Source organism: Scomber scombrus, chromosome 23, assembly GCF_963691925.1.
Source record: "Scomber scombrus chromosome 23, fScoSco1.1, whole genome shotgun sequence".
NCBI lineage: Eukaryota > Metazoa > Chordata > Actinopteri > Scombriformes > Scombridae > Scomber > Scomber scombrus.
In genome coordinates, this window is record NC_084992.1 from 4,967,245 (window position 1) to 4,989,522 (window position 22,278).

Below are 22,278 nucleotides of genomic sequence, written 5' to 3' on the forward strand. Positions count from 1 at the left end.
GACTCGACACCTCTTCTTCATTTAGCAGCTTCTCTCTCTCTCTCTCTCTCTCTCTCTCTCTCTCTCTCTCTCTCTCTCTCTCTCTCTCTCTCTCTCTCTCTCTCTCTCTCTCTCTCGCTCGCTCTCTCTCTCTCTCTCTCTCGCTGTTGCACCTCTTGGAAAATAAAAAGAAACAAAGCATCTTAGTGACACTATCTAAATTGTGTGAACTCCTGTAATTTTAATTATTGAGAGAGTCTAGATGTACTAACGTTTCCTCTCTCTCTCTCTCTCTCTTTCTACAGAAAAGTGTGAAGGAGGGAATCCTATTAAAGCAGACGAGCTCCTTCCAGAGATGGAAGAGGAGGTACTTCAAACTCAGAGGGAGGACGCTCTACTATGCCAAAGACTGCAAGGTACATTACAGGACAATACAGGACAGGACATTACAGTACAGGACACTGCAGTACAGGACACTACAGGACAGAACACTGCAGTACAGTACAGTACAGTACAGGACACTACAGTACAGGACAGGACACTACAGTACAGTACACTACAGTACAGGACAGTACACTATAGGACACTACAGGACAGTACAGGACACTACAGTACAGGACAGTACAGTACCGGACACTGCAGTACAGTACAGGATAGGACAGGACACTACAATACAGTACAAGACAGGACAGTACAGTACAGGACACTGCAGTACAGGACAGTACACTACAGTACAGTACACCACAGTACAGGACAGTACACTATAGGACACTACAGTACAGGACACGACAGGACAGGACACTACAGGACAGGACAGTACAGTACCGGACACTGCAGTACAGTACAGGATAGGACAGGACACTACATTACAGTACAGGACAGGATAGGACAGGACACTACAATACAGTACAAGACAGGACAGTACAGGACAGTACAATACAGTACAGGACAGGTAACTACAGTACAGGACAGGACACTACAGAACAGTACAGTACAAGACAGAACAGTACAGGAATGTGAAACAAGCCTGCAGCAGCTTTTGAAATAGCAGCTTTATGACTTCAGTGAAGGCTGTCAAATCTAAATTATAAGCTGGAAACAGTCATAAAAGCAAACACAGCTATTTCATTACATACTATAGAACTATATGTTCTACAGAAATATTCCACACAGGTGCTGAAAAACCTGCTTATTTTTATTGGCCTACCCAAAGCAGTCACTTGAAAAACTGCATTTAAAATTGCACTAATCAGACTTTTAACCAAAATAAAGGAAGATAAAAATGTTTTTTGGGGACCAGCCGACTTCTTTTTGTTTTTAAATAAACAAAATTATAATGCAGCTTTCTTTGATTATGCTCCAAAATTATGGGATAATCTAACTAAAGCTATAAAGGTACAACTTCAAAATGACACTACTTTATAAATGGTTGTAAGTGAGTTATTATTTATACACATAAAGCATTAATTACCAGTTATAAATGAGTTATAACCTAATTTCCCATACATCAATGCAGGGTCACTATTTGGCAAGATGAAGGTAGACTATACTACTGCATTTATATCCATTAAAGGAAATAAAGTGCTTGTTTCAAAGGTACTAAAGATTCGATTTTTCTTTTTTTTTCTCCTCCTTCAGTCTCTGATTTTTGACGAGGTCGACCTATCAGACGCCAGCGTGGCTGAAACCAGCACCAAGAACATCAACAACAGCTTCACGGTAAAGAAACGTCTCTAATGTGATTTAAAGTGGATAAAAACACACTAACAGGCCGTCCTTTGGGATGGCTCGACTACTTTGCCTCAGACTGAAATATCTTAAAAACTACTTGATGGATCACCATGAAATTTGGTTTATATATCAACAACACCCTTAAGATTAATCCTTAAAACTTTGATCATCCTCTGATTTTTCCTCCAGCATCATTATGACGTTTACATTTTTATTTTTTAGTGTAATTTCTTACCAAAATCGGGGCATTCGTCTCCACATGAGGATTCGTTTTTATAACTTTGTTGATTCTTTAACTTCTAATTTTTTTTTTTTTTACTAAAAACTTAATATAATAAAAGTTATCATAATCTTCAGCTTCACTTCATCCCAATAATATGGTCCAATGATTAAGAAAATGAATGAATAAGATAGATAGACTTTGCTGCTTTGTCTAGATTCAACTTTTTAGTTTCTTTAATGTTTCTCGTCTAAGATTCAGACTCTTTTTTTCCCCTTTTCAGGTGATTTTTTTTACAACTTTGTTGATTCTTTAACGTCTAATTTGTCCGATACTTTGTGTTTTTTGACTAAAAACGTCCTAAAATTACAAAATATTAAAGCTTTCATCATCTTCAGCTTCACTTCATCCCAATAACATGATGCAATGTTTAAAAAATGAATAAATAAGGTAGATAGACTTTACTGCAGACTGGATATATTTGGAGTCTAAATTCATCATTTTTCCTTCTTTCTCGTTTCTCTTCTAACATTCAGACTCTTTTCTTTTTTTCTCCTCCTCTCCCTCAGGTGATCACTCCATTTCGTAAATTAATGCTGTGTGCCGAGAGCAGGAAAGAAATGGAGGACTGGATCAGCGCTCTCAAATCCGTCCAAAAATGGGAAACTTATGAGGTTCGTTTTTTCCTCCTCTATCTCTCCGTCAGTCTCTCTCTTTTTTTCTCTTTTTAAAAAAATATTTTAACGTCATTATTTAAACTTTTGGAGGAGAAGAGATGCTCTAAAAAGGGAAAATCCTTCTGATAGAAACAATATTTCACAGCTCATTCCTTTATGCTTTCTACCATCTGGTCTTCTCTCTCTCTCTTCCTCTCTCTCTCTCTCTCTCTCTCTCTCTCTCTCTCTCTTATCTACGTCTCATTTTCAGCTCCTTTCCCAGCAGATTGATGCCTCTCATAAAAATAAGACCCTCTCCTTTTAATACGGCCATAAAGAGAGCCGAGGACTCTTAAGCTCGCTATCCGAGCCCAGCTGAAATTCTCTCAACGGCACATTTTAGGCTTTTAATTTATACGTTTGTCTCTCTTTCGTCTTTATTCCCATTTTAGACTTCAGAGCTTCTTCTCCTGATTAATCCTCTTTTCACACGTTTGACATTTTGATTTATATCTCCAGACTAATGAACACTCCCTAAAAAAAGAGTCTCTTTTTCCCCCTGCAGGTTTGTTAGCTGTAACATTTATATCACGTCTTTATTTTCACAGTTGATGTCTTTATCTTATCCATGTGTCCTCTGGTTGTTTAGTTTAGCATGAAATATAAAAAAAGATATATCACTCCTCTCCTCCTCCAGGATATAAATCAAACTTTATCTATATAGCAGCTTTTCATTCAGGTTAGTGGAGTTCAAAGTGCTTCACAAGTTATAGAACAAGCTGTATAATATATATAATAAATTATAATAAAACGTACAGAAAAGGAGTAAAAATGATGAGAGGATGATAAAATGTTTGGAAATTTTAAATAAAATAAATAAGAGAAAAATAAAATAAAATAAATAAATAAAAATAAGGGAAAATAAATATGATAAAATGTTTAGAAAATTTAAATAAAATAAATAAGAGAAAGTAATAAAATTAAAATAAAATAATAATAAGAGAAAATAAGGATAATTAAGTAAATACAAATAAATAAGAGAAAATAAGGATGATGAAAGGTTTAGAAATTTTAAATAAAATAAATAAGAGAAAAATAATAATAAACAAATAAAATAAGAGAAAATAAGGATCATTAAGTAAATAAAAATAAATAAATACAAATAAGAGAGAGTAAGGATAGTAAAATGTCTAGAAAATTTTAAAAAAAAGAATAGAAAAATGAAATAAATGCATAAAAATAAGAGAAAATAAGGACGATAAATGAAATAAATAGGAGAAAAATAAATACATAAATAAATAAAAATAGAAGAGAAAATAAGGATGATAAAATATTTTAAATAAATTAGAAAAATAATTTTTTTTTAATTAAAAATAAGAGAAAAATTGTAAAAATAAAATAAAAATAAGAGAAAATAAGGATGATTCAGTAAATAAAAAGAAAGAAAGAAAAATGAGAAAGTAAGTATAATAAAATATCTAGAATATGTTTAAAAAAAAGAATAGAAAAATGAAATAAATACATAAAAATAAGAAAAATAAATAAATACAGAAATAAATAAAAATAGAAGAGAAAATAAGGATGATAAAATATTTTTAAATAAATGAGAGAAAAATAATTTAAAAATTAAATAAATAAGTAAAAATAAGAGAATAAGAGAAATTAGGTTAAATTAGGTGAAAACGAAATGTAAAATGAAATAAAAAAGAGATAAAGTTTAAGTTACAAAAAAAGAGAGATAAAGAAAAAAACATTTTAAAACAAAACAAATAGAATTAAATAGAATAAAAATGACTATAAACTAAAAGCCAGGCTACTTTTACAGCTCTCAGACCCTGATGATCTTCCTCCTCCTCCTCCTCCTCCTCCTCCTCCTCCACCAGTTTAACTCCCGTCATCCCTCCTTCTTCTCCTCCTTCAGGCCAGTCAGTTCAACATGGAGCATTTCTCCGGGATGCACAACTGGTACGCCTGTTCTCACGCCAGACCGACCTTCTGCAACGTCTGCAGGGAAGCTCTGCCGGGCGTCACCTCCCACGGCCTTTCCTGTGAAGGTACACACACACACACACACACACACACACACACAGACACACACACACACAGACACACACACACACACACACACACACACACACACACTTATATGCACACACACACATTCAGAGTCTTAAAGGCACATTCTCTTCAAGATTCAACCAGTAAGGATTTCTATGAATTTAACCTTCGTGTCGTCCTCCCGGGTCAAATTGACCCCGTCTGTTTTGACTGTTCCTTCTTTCCTTCTGTCCGTCCTTCCTCCCTTTCTTCTTTTCTTCCTCCATCCCCCTTTCTTCCTTGCTTCTGTCCTCCCTCCCTCCCTTCCTTTCCTTCCTCCCTTCCTCCCACCTTCTCTCTTTCTTTCCTCCCCCTACCTTCATCCCTTCCTTCTTTCCTCTGTCCTTCGTTCTTTCCTTCCTCCCTTCTTCTTTTCTTTTCTCCATCGTTCCTCCCTCCCTCCTACCTTCCTTCTTTCCTTTCCTTCCTCCCTTCCTTCTTTCCTTCCCTCCTTCCTTCCTCCCTCTTTTCCTTCCTTCTTCCTTCCTTCCTTCCTTCCTTCCTCCCTCCTTTCCTTCCTTCTTCCTCCTTTCCTTCCTTCCTTCCTTCCCTCCTTCCTTCCTCCCTCCTTTCCTTCCTTTCTTCCTTCCCTCCTTTCTCCCTCCTTTTCTTCCTTCCTTCTTCCTTCCTTCCTCCCTCTTTTCCTTCCTTTCTCCTTCCCTTCCCTCCTTTCCTTCCTTCTTCCTCCCTTCCTTCCTTGACTCAAGGACAACAGGAGGGTTAAACACCTTTCTTGTAAAACATATGTAGAGGATTTAGCTTTTTTTCTAAGTTAACGGTCTAATCAAGGAGCAACATCCTCAGACGAGCAGTTTGCATCACCAGACGGTTAAAACCAGACTAAAGAAGTAGAGAAGTAGGTTTTATGGCTCTTTTATAAACGGGTGAGGCAAGTTTCAGACACCTGTTTACTGCTCTCATATCAGCTGTAATAAAAAAAAAAAAAAAAATCTCAGCACACCCACACAGGTATCTTCTTTTGCTTTCAATAGTCAACATGAATGAGATATAACTGGCTGTATAGTTTATTATGAGCCTCTAATGTCTGATGTCTGTGAGAAGAGAGGGAAGAAACTGACTGGTGCACATTATTTAAATATGCAAACACATACAAACACATACATCCACCTGTTTTTAAAGAGTGTTTTTGGTATTTTATTCTTTATTTGGAAGCTGAAAGAGGAAGCAGACAGGAAACCATAGCAACCAATAATATGACTGACTTTATTTAAAAAGGTTAAAATCATGTTCAGCTAGTTTTAATACAGATTAAACATCTTTTAACTTTACATCACTGTACAAAACCAGGAGTTTCTACATGATATTTGCTAAATTTAGACACCTAGTTAAGACAAACTGTAAGATATATATAATAATACTTATAATATGTCTTATGTTGTATTGTTTTCTCATTAAAAAAATACAATTATCTCATTAAAAACCTTAAAATGTCCATTTATTCCTCCTCCTTCATTGAATAATCAGAGTCTATGAGTATGCAAATGTACAAGATGTTTAACCCCCCTGTTGTCCTTGAGTCAAGGAAGGAAGGGAGGAAGAAGGAAGGAAAGATGGGAGGAAGAAGTAAGGAAAGGGAGGAAGAAGGAAGGAAAGGGGGGAGGGAGGGAAGAAGGGAGGGAAGAAGGGAGGGAGGAATGAAGGAAGGAAGGAAACGAGGAAGGAAGGAAGGGAGGAAGAAGGAAGGCAAGGAGGGAGGGAGGAATGAAGGAGGGAAGGAAGGAAAGGAGGGAGGAAGGAAGGGAGGAAAAAAGAAAGGGATGAAGGAAGGATGGAGGAAAGAAGGAAGGAGGGAGGGAGTGAGGGAAAAAGGAAGGACAGAGGAAAGAAGGAAGGGAGGAAGGTAGGGGGGAGGAACGAAAGAGAGAAGGAGGGAGGAAGGGAAGGAAAGAAGGAGGGAGGGAGGAAGGAAGGACAGAAGGAAAGAAGAAAGCGGGGTGGAGGAAGGAAAGGAGGAAGGGAGGAAAAAGAGAGGAAGGAAAGAAAGAAAGAGAGAAGGAGGGAGGAAGGAAGGACAGACGGAAGGAAGGAAGGGAGGAAAGAATGAACAGTCAAAACAGACGGGGTCAATTTGACCCGGGAGGACGACACAAAGGTTAAAGCATCAACAACTACTATGAGTATGCAAATATATTTTATAACATGCAAAACATGAGCCGACACTTTCAAACTTTATCTAACATGTTGTTTCCTTTTTTTTCTTTCTCTTCTTCTCTCAGTCTGTAAGTTTAAGGCTCATAAGCGCTGCGCCGTCCGCTCCACCAACACCTGCAAATGGACAACGCTGGCCTCCATAGGAAATGACATCATAGAAGATGAAGACGGGGTGAGTCACTCGTCTATATTCTTTTATTTAAAGTTATACAAACAGCATTTAATGTATATTTAATCATTTTTCTTGTTTTTTTTGTTATTTAGTTAATTTGAGTTATTATTAATTATTAAATTATTATTATAATTAAATCCTTCCTTCCGTTTGTCCTTCCTCCCTCCCTCCTTCTCTTTCTTTCCTTCCTCTCTTTCCTCCCTTCCTTCCACCCTCCCTCCTTCTCTCTTTCTTTCCTTCCTCTCTTTCCTCCCTTCCTTCTTTACTCCCTTCCTTCCTTCTTTCCACCCTCCCTCCTTCTCTCTTCCTTTCCTTCCTTTCATTCCTCCCTTCCTTCTTTCCACCCTCCCTCCTTCTCTCTTCCTTTCATCCCCCCACTTTCCGCCTTCCTTCTTTCCTCCGTCCTTCCTTCCTTTCCTTCCTCCCTTCCTTCTTTCCTTTCCTCCATTCCTTCTTTCCTTTCCTTCCTTCCTCCCTCCTTTCCTTCCATCTTCCGCCCTCCCTCCCTCCCTTCCTTCCTTCCTCCCTTCCTTCCTTCCATCCTTCCTTCCACCCTTCATTTCCTTCCATCTTCCTCCCTTCCATCCTTCCTTCCTCCCTTCATTTCCTTCCATCTTCCATCCTTCCTTCCTCCCTTCATTTCCTTCTGTCTTCCTCCATTCCATCCTTCCTTCCTCCCTCCCACCTTTCCTTCCATCTTCCTCCCTCCCTTCTTTCCTTGACTTGAGGACAACAGGAGGGTTAAATCACCACCAGTCAGATGCTCTAATGTCTCACGTCCTACTTTTGTTTTATATATTTCTGTATCTCTCTCAGGTGTCTTCTTCCTCCCTTCCTTCCTCCTTTCTTTCCTTCTTCCTCCCTTCTTTCCTTGACTTGAGGACAACAGTAGGGTTAAATGACCACCAGTCAGCTGCCATCGTGTCTCATGTCCTACTTTGTTTATATATATTTCTGTATTTCTCTCTCAGGTGTCGATGCCTCATCAGTGGCTGGAAGGAAACCTGCCGGTCAGTGCCAAATGTGTGGTGTGTGACAAGAACTGTGGCAGCGTGCGGCGGCTGCAGGACTGGCGCTGCCTCTGGTGCAAAGCCATCGTAAGTCAGACGGATCGTAGATTTTAAAAAAACAAACAACTCGTCTTGTCAAATTAACGTCAACTCAACGTTATTTATGACATCACTGCCGGCTGTCGGTTTATTTTCAGGTTGGATTCGACTCTGAAAAGTTTTGTGTTTCCAGCGTGATTAAATGTTAAAGTGGAGCACGAGTGGAGTATTTTTAAAATCAGGCTTGAAGATGCAGTCGTATCCATGGTAACCAAGCTGGTACCGGTCCAGTTTACTGTCCCAATTATGGCAGAAGGAGATAAACATGTCAGCACTGAGCCAGAATCTGAATCCTAACTTCCCAAATTTAGATCTGAACTTAGAGCAGCTTCTCTAGACGACACAGAAAAATGGTGTCCTTCCTTCCTTCCTTCCTCCCTTCCTTCATTCGTTCCTTCCTTCCTCCCTCCTTTCCTTCCTCCCTTCCATCCTTCCTTCATCACTCCTTTACTTCATTCCTTCCTTCCTTCCTCCCTCCCTCCTTTCTTTCCATCTTCCTCCCTTCCATCCTTCCTTCCTCCCTTCCTTCCTTCCTTCTTTACTTCCTCCCTTCCTTCGTCCTTCCTCCTTCCTTCCTTCCTTCCTCCCTTTCTTCTTCCTTCCTCCTTCCTTCCTTCCTTCCTTCCTTCCTCCCTCCTTTACTTCCTTCCTTCCTTCTTCTTTGAATATGCAGTCGTATCCATGGTAACCGAGCTGGTACCAGTCCAGTTTTCTGTCCCAATTATGGCAGAAGGAGATAAACATGTCAGCACTGAGCCAGAATCTGAATCCAAACTTCCCAAATTTAGATCTGAACTTTCAGCAGCTTCTCTAGACGACACCGAAAAATATGAAATACTGCGAGAAAAATGGTGCCCTTCCTTCCTTCCTTCCTTCCTTCCTTCCTTCCTTCCGTCCTTTCCTTCCTCCCTCCCTTCCTTCCTTCCTTCCTTCCTTCCTTCCTTCTTTCTTTCCTCCCTCCCTCCTACCCTCCTTCCTTCCTTTGTTCTTTCCTCCGTCCTTTCTTCCTTCCTCCCTCTTTTCCTTCCTTCTTTCCTTCCTTCCTTCCTTCCGTTTTTTCCTTCCTTCCTTCCTTCCTTCCTTCCTCCCTCCTTTCCTTCCATCTTCCTCCCTTCCTCCCTTCCTCCCTCCCTTCCATCCTTCCTTTCTTTCCATCTTCCTCCTTTACTTCCTTCCTTCTTTCCTTCCTTACTTCTTTCTTTACTTCCTTCCTCCCTCCCTCCTTTCCTTCCTTCCTTCCTTCCTCCCTCTCTCCCTCCCTCCTTTCTTTCCATCTTCCTCCCTTCAATCCTTCCTTCCTCCCTTCCTTCCTTCCTTCTTTACTTCCTTTTTCCTTCCTCCCTTCCTTCCCTCCTTTCCTTCCTCCCTCCCTCCTTTCCTTCCATCGTCCTCCCTTCCATCCTTCCTTCATCCCTCCTTTCTTTCCATCTTCCTCCCTTCAATCCTTCCTTCCTTCCTCCTTTCTTTCCATCTTCCTTCCTTCCTTCCTTCCTCCATCCTTAACTTCCTTCCTTCCTTCTTCCTTGAAGATGCAGTCGTATCCATGGTAACCGAGCTGGTACCGGTCCAGTTTTCTGTCCCAATTATGGCAGAAGGAGATAAACATGTCAGCTCTGAGCCAGAATCTGAATCCTAACTTCCCAAATTTAGATCTGAACTTTCAGCAGCTTCTCTAGACGACACAGAAACATATGAAATACTACGAGAAAAATGGTGTCCTTGCTTCCTTCCGTCCTTTCCTTCCTGCCTCCCTCCCTTCCTTCTTTCCTTCCTTCCTTCCTTCCTTCCTTCCTTCTTTCCTCCCTCCCTCCCTCCCTCCCTCCCTCCTACCTTCCTTCCTTCGTTCTTTCCTCCGTCCTTTCTTCCTTCCTCCCTCTTTTCCTTCCTTCCTTCCTTCCTTCCTTCCTTCCTTCCTTCCTTCCGTTCTTTCCTTCCTTTCTCCCTTCCTTCCTTCCTTCCTTCCTCCCTCCCTCCTTTCCTTCCATCTTCCTCCCTTCCATCCTTCCTTCATCCTTCCTTTACTTCCTTCCATCTTCCTCCCTTCCATCCTTCCTTCCTCCCTCCTTTACTTCACTTCCTTCCTTCCTTATTCCTTGAAGATGCAGTTGTATCCATGGTAACCGAGCTGGTACCAGCCCAGTTTTCTGTCCCAGTTATGGCAGAAGGAGATAAACATGTCAGCACTGAGCCAGAATCTCAATCCAAACTTTTCCAAATTTAGATCTGAACTTGCAGCAGCTTCTCTAGACGAAAAATGGTGTCAGTCGCTACAGACGTCCTCCTAAAAGTTTAGTTTCAGTCGCTCTGCAGGACACAGATCATCATATTTCATAAATGGGATTAAATTGTCTCTCTCTCTCTCGGTGCGATGTTAATTTCTGCACAAGGACACTCAGGGTTGAGTCGTGCTCTCAAAACTTTTTTCATTGTTTTTGATTCGCTCGCTCGTTCGCCTCCTTGAAAAAGTCTGAAGGTCTGAAAAGTTCACCGGCGTCGTCAGAGTAATGTGGACGTTGCTGAAGATGGCAGCACGGATCCCTGAGGAGAGGAGGAGGAGGAGGAAAGAGGAGGAAGAGGAGGAGAAATTAAACAGGGCTGATTAATTCCTGTCAGCTTCAGGGTTGCTTAGTCTGACCCCAAACTCTGACCACTGCAAGCAAGATGAAGGGAATAATCATCATATGCAACATTAACAATGTTTAATGTGACCTTTTTATCTGCAGTAACTCACTCTATAAAAAAAACCTCATTAAAATATCATATTTATATAAAACATAACACTATAACACTAACACTGCTGTTCCCAGTACTTTTATTAAGCTCATTAATGTGTCTTATTTAAAGCACAGTACCAGTATAATTTGAGTTCTTGCTAGTTTCTTCATGGCTTAAGATAAACTACAACACTAATCAATGTTTTTTTTAACTTTTTTTAATATTAATAAAGGGTTAAAAAGGTTATGTGAATGTGAAAAGTGTCACTTATAGAGATGAATCCACCCTCAGCTCTACAGAGGAGTAACTCACTCTGTATAGAAAACCTCATTAAAATGTTAACAAGTCATTACATTAAAGGGAAGAAGGAACACCAAACACTAATAATAATAATAATAATAATAATAATAATGATAATGATAATATTACTAAAGGTTAATATTAGTTATTCTCATATAAGCATTAAAGTCTTCAAGACTCAAACAAAGCCGCAGAGAAGCAACTTTACTCCTGTTCTACTTAGAAAAGGCTGATTTTGCTTTGAGTCTTTAAGGCAAATGCTTACACATAACATTAAGTTTACCCTCAATGCACACGCACACACACACAGACACACACACACACACACACGCAGGCACGCACACAAATAAATCAGAGTGGTATTTGTAAAGGTTATAAAACTGACATTTGGTTGGTTTCAGAGGGATGTAATGACCTTTCTGCTTCTACAGAAATATAGAATTACTATGGAGACCCCTGACTGTGTGTGTGTGTGTGTGTGTGTGTGTGCGTGTGTGTGTGCGTGTGTGTGTGTGTGTGTGTGTGTGTGTGTGTGTGTGTGTGTGTGTGTCTGTCTGTCTGTCTGCACGCAGGTACACAGCAGCTGTAAAGAACAAATGGGGAAGGTGTGTCCCTTGGGTCAATGTCGAGTGTCAATCATCCCTCCTACTGCACTTAACAGCATCGACTCAGATGGTGAGACACACACACACACACACACACACACACACACACACACATGAACACACACACACACACACACATGAACACACATGAAGTTGGACTATAAAGTAGATTCAGACCTTTTAACTCCTATAATGTCGCTCAATTTCAAACAAATCTTCTCGATCCATTATATTCATGATGCATAATATAATCATTTAAATGAATTATAACTAGTATTATTATTATTAAAGTATAGCCATCATTATTTTTTTTAATTATAGCATTATTATTTTTGAATTATTTTGTTTATTATTTTAAATTATAGTATTATTTTTTTATTATAGTAATATTATTAAATTATAGTATTATTATTAAATTATATTATTATTATTTTTAAATTATAGCATTATTATTTTTAAATTATAGTATTATTATTAAATTATAGTATTATTATTAAATTATATTATTATTATTAAATTATATTATTATTATTTTTAAATTATAGCATTATTATTTTTAAATTATAGTATTATTATTAAATTATAGTATTATTATTAAATTATATTATTATTATTTTTAAATTATAGCATTATTATATTTAAATTATAGTATTATTATTAAATTATAGTAATTATTATTTTTATATTATTATTAAATTATAGCAATTATTATTTTTAAATTATAGCATTTTTGGACAAATCTTTATATCAGAAAGTAGAGGAGAAGAGTAATATTTGCAACGTATGTCTCAAATTTGGGGCAAATTGTATCTTGTGTCAACATAATTTGGATATTCATATTACATAAAACTAATATTAGATCAGAAATGTACAATTTTGGAACAGATGACATCCTTTTTTAAACAGAAACTCAAATTTTAAACCTTTTTCTTCTTAAATACATGAATCTAAGAGCAGAAATGTCTCTCTATACATTTCAAAACTGTGTCCGATCATTAACGAAGCCCCTTCCTTCCTCCCTCCCTCCCTTCCTTCCTCCCTTCCTTCCTTCCTTCCTTCCTCCCATCCTTTCCTTCCTCTCAGGCTTCTGGAAAGCCACCTCTGCGTCGTGCTCCAGCCCCCTCCTCGTCCTCTGCAACTCCAAAAGCGGAGACAACCAAGGGGTCAAGTTCCTCCGCAAGTTCAAGCAGCTCCTCAACCCCGCTCAAGTGTTCGACCTGATGAACGGAGGACCGGAGCTCGGGTACTTTACTGCTTCTAAACTTTCACGAGATCCATCGAGTAGATTTGAAATAGACGAACAAGTTTCAGCTTATGTAACAGAATATTAAAAAAAGAGTTGCAAATGTGCCAAGTTTATTAAAGTCATCTTTGATTTAGATCTTTGTCTTTACTTGTTTAGTTGCTTCACTTTAGGGAGCGTCTAGTTTCATAACACAAGTATTGATGCTTTCCTCCCTTCTCCTCTTCCTCCTCTCTCCTCTTCCTCCTCTTCAGCCTCCGCCTCTTCCAGAAGTTTGTGACGTTTCGGATCCTGGTGTGCGGAGGAGACGGCAGCGTGGGCTGGGTGCTCTCAGAGCTGGATAAACTCAACCTCCATAAACAGGTGAGAACATCGGACAGGAGGAGGAGGAGGAGGAGGAAGAGGAAGAGGAGGAGGATGATATAATACTGATGTGTAAGGTAAATGTGGAGGAAGAAGAGAAAGCAGTGAGCTACCTTTTTGATCTTTAATGGTATAAATTATAGTGATTTTCTATAATTAAGGATCTTTTATTAGCATTTAATCAGGTTTAATAAAAATGTATTAATGGCTTTTTGTCCCGTTTCTTGCCTAATATGGTATCTTGTTTATAGCAACCTTCTTCTTTGCCCGCTTTTAATGTTGTGATGAACATCTCATAAATATATTTTTAGATATTTTGACTACTCGAGCTAAAAAAGAAAGCAGTAATTGAAGCTTTCCAGCGGAGGACACGGGTGAAGACCTCGGTCAGAAATGCTCCACAGCTCACCTGAACTAATTCATGTTATTAAATTACCAAAATAATTGAATGCCTTCATTTTATTACATGGTTTTAATTTTAAGTTAATTCAATTTAGATGAATACATGTCACGACAAATCAGTGTGAATAACTTCATGTCATGTCAGGTTAAACTGACTCTGATTCACTACGTTATTATAAGACTTATATTAAGTATTATTTTTATACTTTATTCGACTTTAGCTTGAGAGCAGATATACTATATGATCAGTCTTCATCCTCACAAGTAATATACACAATATCAGCTGCAGGATGTTGACATAAATGAGAAATTATAAATCTGTGTTCTTGCAGGCAGAAGCTTCAATTATGGCTCTAGTATTTGTTTTTATGGGATCACTGTGAGAAAAGGATTACTGCATCACTTTCCCACTCGTCTACTGGAGTTTCATTCATTTGAAAACTAAAATTAACATTTGATTTAAACTTAAAGGAGTCGTATATTGGACATTCCCAGCTCTACATTTATATTCTAGTAATCTACTGGAATATATTTGCATGATTTCCAGTTTAAAACTCCTTATTTATCTTATACTGACTTTTTATGCAGCGCCTCAGTTTAGCCTCTGTCTATTAACAGGCTGTTTTCGCTCCTGTCTCTTTAAGCCCCCCCCCTCCTGATGATGAGCCCACTCTGCTCTGATTGGTCAGCTCTCGGAAATAGATACAATGTTAACAAACCATGAAACATATATAACATATAAAATGACCAAAAGCTGGTCGACAAAGTAGAAAAACAGTCACAAAAGAAGCGATCAGAGCAGGTTGAAACTCTGGCTTTTGACTTGAAGAGAGCTTTGACCATGTTTAGTATAGATATCCAACATCATAACAGTATAAAAATAACAGAAAAGCACACACAAAGAAACAGGATTTAAGTATAATTGTGGGAAATCATACAAATGTTCAATTAGGACAGAAATGTTGGAATATTTTTGCATGTTTTACACTTTAAAAAACTCTTTATTTATCTTATACTGGTCCTTTATGCACGGTTATAAATACGAAATATAATCGCCATTAATGGATATGCACAACAAGCTAACGCCAGTTTGTCGGCAAAGGAGAAAAACAGTTAAAAACAAAGCGATCAGAGCAGGTTGAAACTCTGGCTTTTGACTTATAGGAAGCATTTCTACATACATTTACCTCAAGTTGTGGAACTTTGACTGTGTTTAGTATAGTTATCAAACATGTAACAGTATAAAAATGAAAGCAAATCACCCAAAAAAACCCATGAAATTACACTGATATGTTTTTTATCAGGTCAAAATGTTGGTTGGTTCCAGTGGAGAAAAAGTGTGCAAACCCAACACGATAACTTTCCTTTATGCAGACAAATCTGTGCTGTCTGACTTTATGATTTAAGCTGATTAGACAACCTACATTTTTACATACTCAAACAGTCTAGCGCTGCTTTTTTTAATGTCTGTTTGCATACGATACGCTGATATAAACCCTCATTATCATATGTTGGGTTGTTGAAAGCGACTGATACTATCCTCTCTTTCTCTCTCTGCAGTGCCAGCTCGGTGTGCTGCCGCTGGGAACGGGTAACGACCTGGCTCGCGTCCTGGGTTGGGGAGGCCTCTGCGACGACGACGCTCAGCTGCTGCAGATCCTGGAGAAGTTGGAGAGAGCCACCACCAAAATGTTGGACCGGTAAGAACAAGAAGAGGAGGAGGAGGAGGAGGAGGAGGTTGTTTTCCTTTAGATGCTTCATTTTTACTTTCATATTCCTCAGACTCTAAATTGCCTGCAGTTATAAATTTGACTGTGTTGGGGGAGGGGGAGACTCCCAAATGAACAAATTAATGACTGCTTATGTCTAGATTTGATCTTTCTTTAGTGTTTATCAAAGGCATCAGACCAGTGCGAGCACTAGCTAAAAACACTACAGGCTGTTATTTATATCTACTTAGATCTCTGGGAAAAGATGCATAAACAAAAAACCTTAAAAAAAATAAAATAACTCGGCTCTTTTTTAGCAGTGAGAATTACGCAGCGTTAATTGGCTGCTGATGGTTGACATTTCCCAAAAGGTTCGGCTGCAGGCGGCAAAACTTTTAAAATCCATCAGTGTGAGTGAAATGTCTAAAGATGAAGATAAAGATTAAGACTGCACTTTCTTTATTAGGAAACATGTATTTTCACACACCTGCGGTTTGAAAAGAATGTGAGCAATGATTGACAGCTAGTATAAAAGTCTCATTTTCATCTTCAGTTTTTTTGTTTTTTAAATTAGATTTGGGTTTAACTTGTACTCTACTGTTGCAGCCGTTCAAACTGTTTAGCTTTTACCAGTTCTGTCAGCATAACTACTTTTATTAGACGATATATTGTCTCAGAAATAATCGCGATAAATGATATTATTGTAATTTTAAGATCATTTTATACCACCGATATAATGATAATAGATTGCAGAGTTGGCACTACACTTCTGTATAAAAACCAGGCGGGGAGTTCCGGTCCTCTGAAATGAGGCCAACGCGGAAGTAACTTAAAACTGCATTCTATCAAAAGGCCACCAGGGGGCGACCGTTTTGGTGTCAAAAGGACTTCCGTCTCTATACAAGTCAATGGAGAATTCACCAACTTCTCACTTGATTTCTAACCTCAGTAAACGTTTTCAAAATGTGTTTATGGTCTCAATCGCTAGTTTAAAGCCTTCTTCAATGCAGTATGATGTTCATTTGGGACATTTTGGCCTCCCTGATTTTATATTTGACGATAAAGCAGGGTATGCATTAGGGCGTGGCTACGTCGTGATTGACAGGTTGATTGGTTCACAGGTTCAGAGGGCGCCTCATGCCCCTCCTGATGCCCATATAAGTAGAATCCCTGTTTTTATTTTTCCCAGCATGCACCTGAAATTTTCAAGATGGCGCTGCTCAGATCCGTACTATTGGCCTCCGAGCAGCAGTCCACAACCAATGGGCTGATGTCACGGATGTTACGTCCATTTCTTATGTACAGTCTGTGATAAAAACACAGACTGTTATCATGGTTGGGGACAGAGTTATTTACCTTTAATTCTTCTGCAGTCTCCACTCAGGACGTTCACAGTGAGGAATGTTGGCAAATGTGACATGAATAGCCTCTTAGCTGCTACTGTGAAATGTGGCAATACTGAGGTCCAAAATCATATGATAAGTCGACACAATGATGTCAATAATTACGTTATTGTACGATAAGTTGATAGTTATTGTGACAGGCCTAATAAATATATATTTATATACTAGAGATGAGGAAGTTGTATCTCATTATTATAAGTTGTAAAACCTTCCAAGTCTCCCAAAAAACGTCTTTATAACTTTTGCGTTCTCAATGGTTTCCAATTCCTCAAAGATGAGATCATCCTTTATGTAGACGATACAGTTGTTTATCTGAAGGAGACGATCGCTAAAACGATATATAGACAGGATTATATTGATAATTATGTTAATGTACAATAAGTCGATAATGTAACTATAGTGACAGGCCTGATAACAATTAGTCGATTTATTTTAAACTATTAAATAAGGCTTGTCGATTAATCGAGTAGCCGATCGACAGAAAATAATAAAATAACAGTTTTAGTGATTTTTAAGGAAATATGCATGACCCATTTGCTGCTTTTAGCTCCTCAAATGTGATAATTTAATGCTTTTTCTTTGTCATACATGATATAAATGTAAATATCTTTGAGTTTTAGATGATTTTTATGTACAAAATAAGACATTTCATAACGTAACCTTTCCATAATGTGGTATTTTTATCATTTTCTGACAGTTTATAAGCAAAATTACTGATTGGAAAATGGGGGGAAGAATTGGCAGATTGATAGTCGCAGTTATAATGTACATGTATAAGTTACCACCTTCTACTTACACTTCATATCTATAAATGTGGTACTTTCGGTCTATCGAGAATCAGGTGTAAAAATGTGACACATACTGTTCACATTCATTTATACCGACGTCTTTCAAGACTTCCCACGGTTCAAGTCGTGCACAGTAAAGGCTTCATCTTTGTTACAGCAGCCTTGAGGTTTTGAGCTGTGGTGCTATTCAAGTCAGTCTATCATCAACAAGAAAGGAAAAAAAAGATGAGGTTTCACACATCCGATGCTTGAAACTGAAAGAATGTGCCCTACGTGCCCGACTGCAGTACGTGTGTGTCATTGAACGCTTCACATATTTTTACAACCGTCAACTTTTTTAATCATCTTTGTCATCAACTTTTCCTCATTCTGCTGCACTTCCTCGTTTTTATATATATAGATCTGAGCTGAGATAAAGCAGCTTTTACCTCACACAGGTGTTTAATGTGCATTCTTGAACTTTATTAATAACAGACCAACGCGTTTCGGCTTGTAGCCTTTATTACGGTCATCATGAAATTCGTTATAGATATTTAACCTTTGTGTCGTCCTCCCGGGTCAAATTGACCCCGTCTGCTTTGACTGTTCCTTCTTTCCTCCCTTTCTTCCGTCCGTCTGTCCTTCCTCCCTCCTTTTCTTTCTTTCTTTCCTCCCTTCCTTCTTTCCTTCCTCCATCCCCCTTTCTTCCTTCCTTCTGTCCTTCCTTCCTCCCTCCCTCCTTCTTTCCTTCCCTCCTTCCTTCCTTCTGTATTTCCTTCCTTCCTCCCTCCCTCCTTCTTTCCTTCCCTCCTTCCTTCCTCCCTCCCTCCTTCTTTCCTTCCTTCCTTCCTTTCCTTCCTCCATCCCCTTTATTCCTTCCTTCTGTCCTTCCTCCCTCCCTCCCTCCCTCCTTCTTTCCTTCCCTCCTTCTTTCCTCCCTCCTTCTTTCCTTCCCTCCTTCCTTCCTCCCTCCTTCTTTCCTTCCTTCCTTCCTTCCTTTCCTCCCTCCCTCCCTCCTTCCTTTCCTTCCTTCCTCCCTTCCTTCTTTCCTCTGTCCTTCTTTCCTTCCTTCATCCCTTCCTCTTTTCCTTTCTCCCTCCCTCCATCCTTCTTCCTCCCTTCCTTCCTTAACTCGAAGACAACAGTTAAACTGTGTCTATTTGATATGCTATATTGACAGTTTATGTTATTTAGGGTGTATTTTATTCTCCCTTGCCTAACTGGGACAATGATTGGCCTAAAGTCACATGACCATGTTCCCAACCCACCTTGTTAGATAACCCATTGGCTTGTTTTTAACTATATAAATGCTGCTTGTAATGGAAGTCAAAGCTCCAGCAACACTTGTAATATATATATTATTAACAGACCAACGCCTTTCGGCTTGTAGCCTTTATCTGGGTCATCATGAAATTTGTTATAGAACCAGAAAAATATAGTCGAAAATCTATTTGATATGCTATATAGACACATAGTTTATATTTTAGGGTGTATTTTTCTGGTTATGGACCAAATATGATGTCATACACGTCTCTTATTTGATACCCTCCCTTGCCTAACTGGGACAATGATGGAAATGAAGTCACATTACCATGTACCCAATCCATCTTGGTGGATTATCCATTGGCTGATACATATCTGGATGCATTTTATTGGTTATTTTTTTGCCTTTCTGATTTTTCGTTCTTGTTTTTAACTATATAAATGCTGCTTGTAATGTGTCTGTATGATGACTCTGATGAAGGCCACAGTCATATCAAATGTCTCCAACAAATTCAAACATATAGAGACATAAAACAAGACGAAAGTATGGCAATAAGGGAAGAAAATGGCACTGGGACTTTCAGGATTTGGGTGCAAATATCTTGAAGCAACAACTAGATTGGACATATTCAAAAGGAAATATAAAATGTCTTGATTATGTTGATTTACAATGAAAACAGAAGAAACAGGCAGCTTCAAAGTAGATGTAATTATAGCGACCAATAATTAATTGAATGCCTTTTTTTTGTATTGAAGGTTGCACATTTTTTTGCATATACTACATCTGTTGTTGCAGCTGTGTTTTGCTGCTCTGCGCTACTAATTAGGAGGAATCTAACCTTGTTTTTTTTTTAGCTGATATAGATCACATGTTGTGTCTGTACAGCAGGTATGAAGCTGGAATCGGCACCTGTTTAGCTTAGCGTAGCACGAGGAAGTCAATTCCTGCCAGGAAATAGTCCGACACTCGTCTTTCTTTGTTTGTTTTCACTTCAGTTTTTTGCACAAATTAAACAAACAAGATATCATATGTTATTTTTAACAAGCTTTAAAGGTGCTGGTAGGTAGATTTTCTTATTTAAAGTGACAGTAAATGCATTTTAAAGTAAATAAAAATGCAAAAATGTGATGAAAAAGGAACAAATATGGAGCTTATACTTGTTCTGCATGTGTTTAAACTCCTTTGTCCTCAACTTGAACTACGTTTCTGTTGATTTTGTTTTGTTTTTATCAGCAGTACAAATCACTAGATAGGAGAAAGGACACAAAGGCTCAGTGTTTAAATTCGCTGCCTCCTATCTCGCGTCTGATTGGCCGATGATAAAGCTTTATTATAACCCCTAACTCTTATTCTCTGGTGCTTAACCTCCGTGTGTGTGTGTCTTTTTCTAGATGGAGCGTGATGACATACGAAGTGCCGACCGTCAACAAACACTCGCCGATAGTGAAGGAAGACGACGGCCTCGATTCTCCTCTGCAGGTAAATTACTCGACAGGAAGCTTTTTGCAGGAAAAGGAAAAGTCGCCCCAGCTTCTCTGACAGATGGCGTCTATAAATTAGCCCCACAAAGCCAAATCTCACCAGTTTTTTTGGGGGAAAACATCCGCTGAGAATCAATCGAGGTTGGCAGCTGGAAGCCAAAGCAATCAGACCTGAACGACGGGGAGTTGTGTAGACGTTGACGAAATGCAGTATTCTGTATTTTGAATGGTCTCCCTAAAAAAGGACAATGCAGCAGATTTAAAACTACAGCTTTATTCTGCACCTGAACAACCAAATTCAGCCCTTCAACTCTTAATAGATGTTTATCAAGTTATTTAAAGGCTGATTGGATCAAATATATAAGGAGTTTTTTGGGCGACCGCCAATCAAAACACCTCAAAACCTACATAAATCAATAGGCAAAGTGTATTTTATGGGCATTAACTATCAGAAAATGAATGCAAAGAAATTAGTTGATTCATACTTTTACTGTTTTTATAGATGTTTTCAGATAAATTATGTTTTAAAGTCACGTTACATGAAGCTTTTCTGTTGAAGTGGGTTGTAAGGTCATGATTGAAGAGTGGAGGATGGAGGAAAGTAGGGAGGAAGAAGAAAGGAAGGAAGACGGAAGGAAAGAAGGGAGGAAGAAGGAAGGAAAGGAGGAAGATGGAAGGAGGGAGGAAGGAAGGAAGGAAAGGAGGAAAGGAAAGAGGGAAGGTAGGAGGGAGGGAGGAAAGAAGGAAGGAGGGAAGGAGGGAGGGAGAAAGGAAAAGAGGAAAGAAGGACAGAGGAAAGAAGGAAGGTAATGGGGAGAAAAGAAAGAGAGAAGGAGGGAGGGAGGAAGGAAGAAAGGAAAGAGGGAAGGGAAGAAGGAGGGAGGGAGGAAGGAAGGAACGAAGGAGGGATGAAGGAAGGAAGAAAGGGGCATGGAGGAAGGAAAGAAGGAAGAGAGGAAAGAGAGGAAGGAAGGAAGGAATGAAGGACGGGTTCAATTTGACCCAGGAGGACGACATGAAGGTTAAATGACTAAAAGAATAGATTTAAATCAGCCCTTTTTCTCTCTCTTGTGTCTCAGGTTCACATCACTCAGTATGCAGACTCCGTGGCCACTCACCTCGCCAAGATCCTGGACTCGGACAAACACAGTGACGTCATTTCCTCCGCCAAGTACGTACCTTTAAAAACTGGGGGGGGGCAAAAGCAGGGAGGGGGGGAGAAGACATAAACTAAGAAGGGAGGAGGAAGCAGGTGAAGGATGAGATGGGAGGGAACAAAAGAGAAGAGACACGAGGAGAAGTGAGTGTCTGTTCAAAAGGTATTGATTTATTTTGGCTTCCTCCCTCAGGACACACACACACACACACACACACACACACAGAGTGAAAGTGAAGGTGACAGATGAATCAGTATTTAGGGGTCGTCCCTGATGCATTAGTACATTAGTCTTCCTTTGGGGGGGAAAAGTGTGGCAGCCATTACAAAGCTCTCTCCTCCTCCTCCACAGATCTGTGTCTGTGTGTGTGTGTGTGTGTGTGTGTGTGTGTGTGTGTGTGTGTGTGTGTGTGTGTGTGTGTGTGTGTGTGTGGGCGGGGGGGGGGTTTCTGCAGACACCTCGGACACTCAAAAGTACATTTTCAACGCATTAAATGACTTATTTTTAACAGGTTTTGACTGATAAGTGACAGAAGAAGCGCTCAACGTTGAATTTCTGTCTTAGTTTTCCACCATAATCATCGATTTAAGAGCACTAAACCTTATTTTAGTGACAGAAACATAAAGATTTAGGCTTTTATGGTTGTTTCATATTACTGTACTCTTGTAGTGCAGCTGATAAACTGTGCAAAACAATATATTAGACAACAAACTCAATGATAGTGATTATAGAG

The 22,278-nt window shown here is 39.0% G+C and overlaps 1 protein-coding gene across 2 annotated transcripts in view; it reads left to right on the forward strand.

The window, feature by feature from the left end:
* Window positions 1–266: 266 nt before the first annotated feature.
* The window catches only part of si:dkey-172j4.3 (diacylglycerol kinase eta), a 48,072-nt gene continuing 26,060 nt past the window's right edge, over window positions 267–22,278 (forward strand). For both annotated transcript variants that reach the window (XM_062444948.1, XM_062444949.1), the window contains exons 1-12: window positions 267–395; window positions 1,618–1,698; window positions 2,500–2,604; window positions 4,508–4,640; window positions 6,921–7,027; window positions 7,999–8,124; window positions 11,724–11,826; window positions 12,840–12,999; window positions 13,254–13,362; window positions 15,325–15,464; window positions 20,299–20,386; window positions 21,468–21,559. In XM_062444948.1, coding sequence (XP_062300932.1) covers window positions 2,524–2,604; window positions 4,508–4,640; window positions 6,921–7,027; window positions 7,999–8,124; window positions 11,724–11,826; window positions 12,840–12,999; window positions 13,254–13,362; window positions 15,325–15,464; window positions 20,299–20,386; window positions 21,468–21,559 — 1,139 coding nt within the window. In that variant the 5' untranslated portion in view covers window positions 267–395; window positions 1,618–1,698; window positions 2,500–2,523. The remainder of the gene's footprint in view (window positions 396–1,617; window positions 1,699–2,499; window positions 2,605–4,507; window positions 4,641–6,920; window positions 7,028–7,998; window positions 8,125–11,723; window positions 11,827–12,839; window positions 13,000–13,253; window positions 13,363–15,324; window positions 15,465–20,298; window positions 20,387–21,467; window positions 21,560–22,278) is intronic.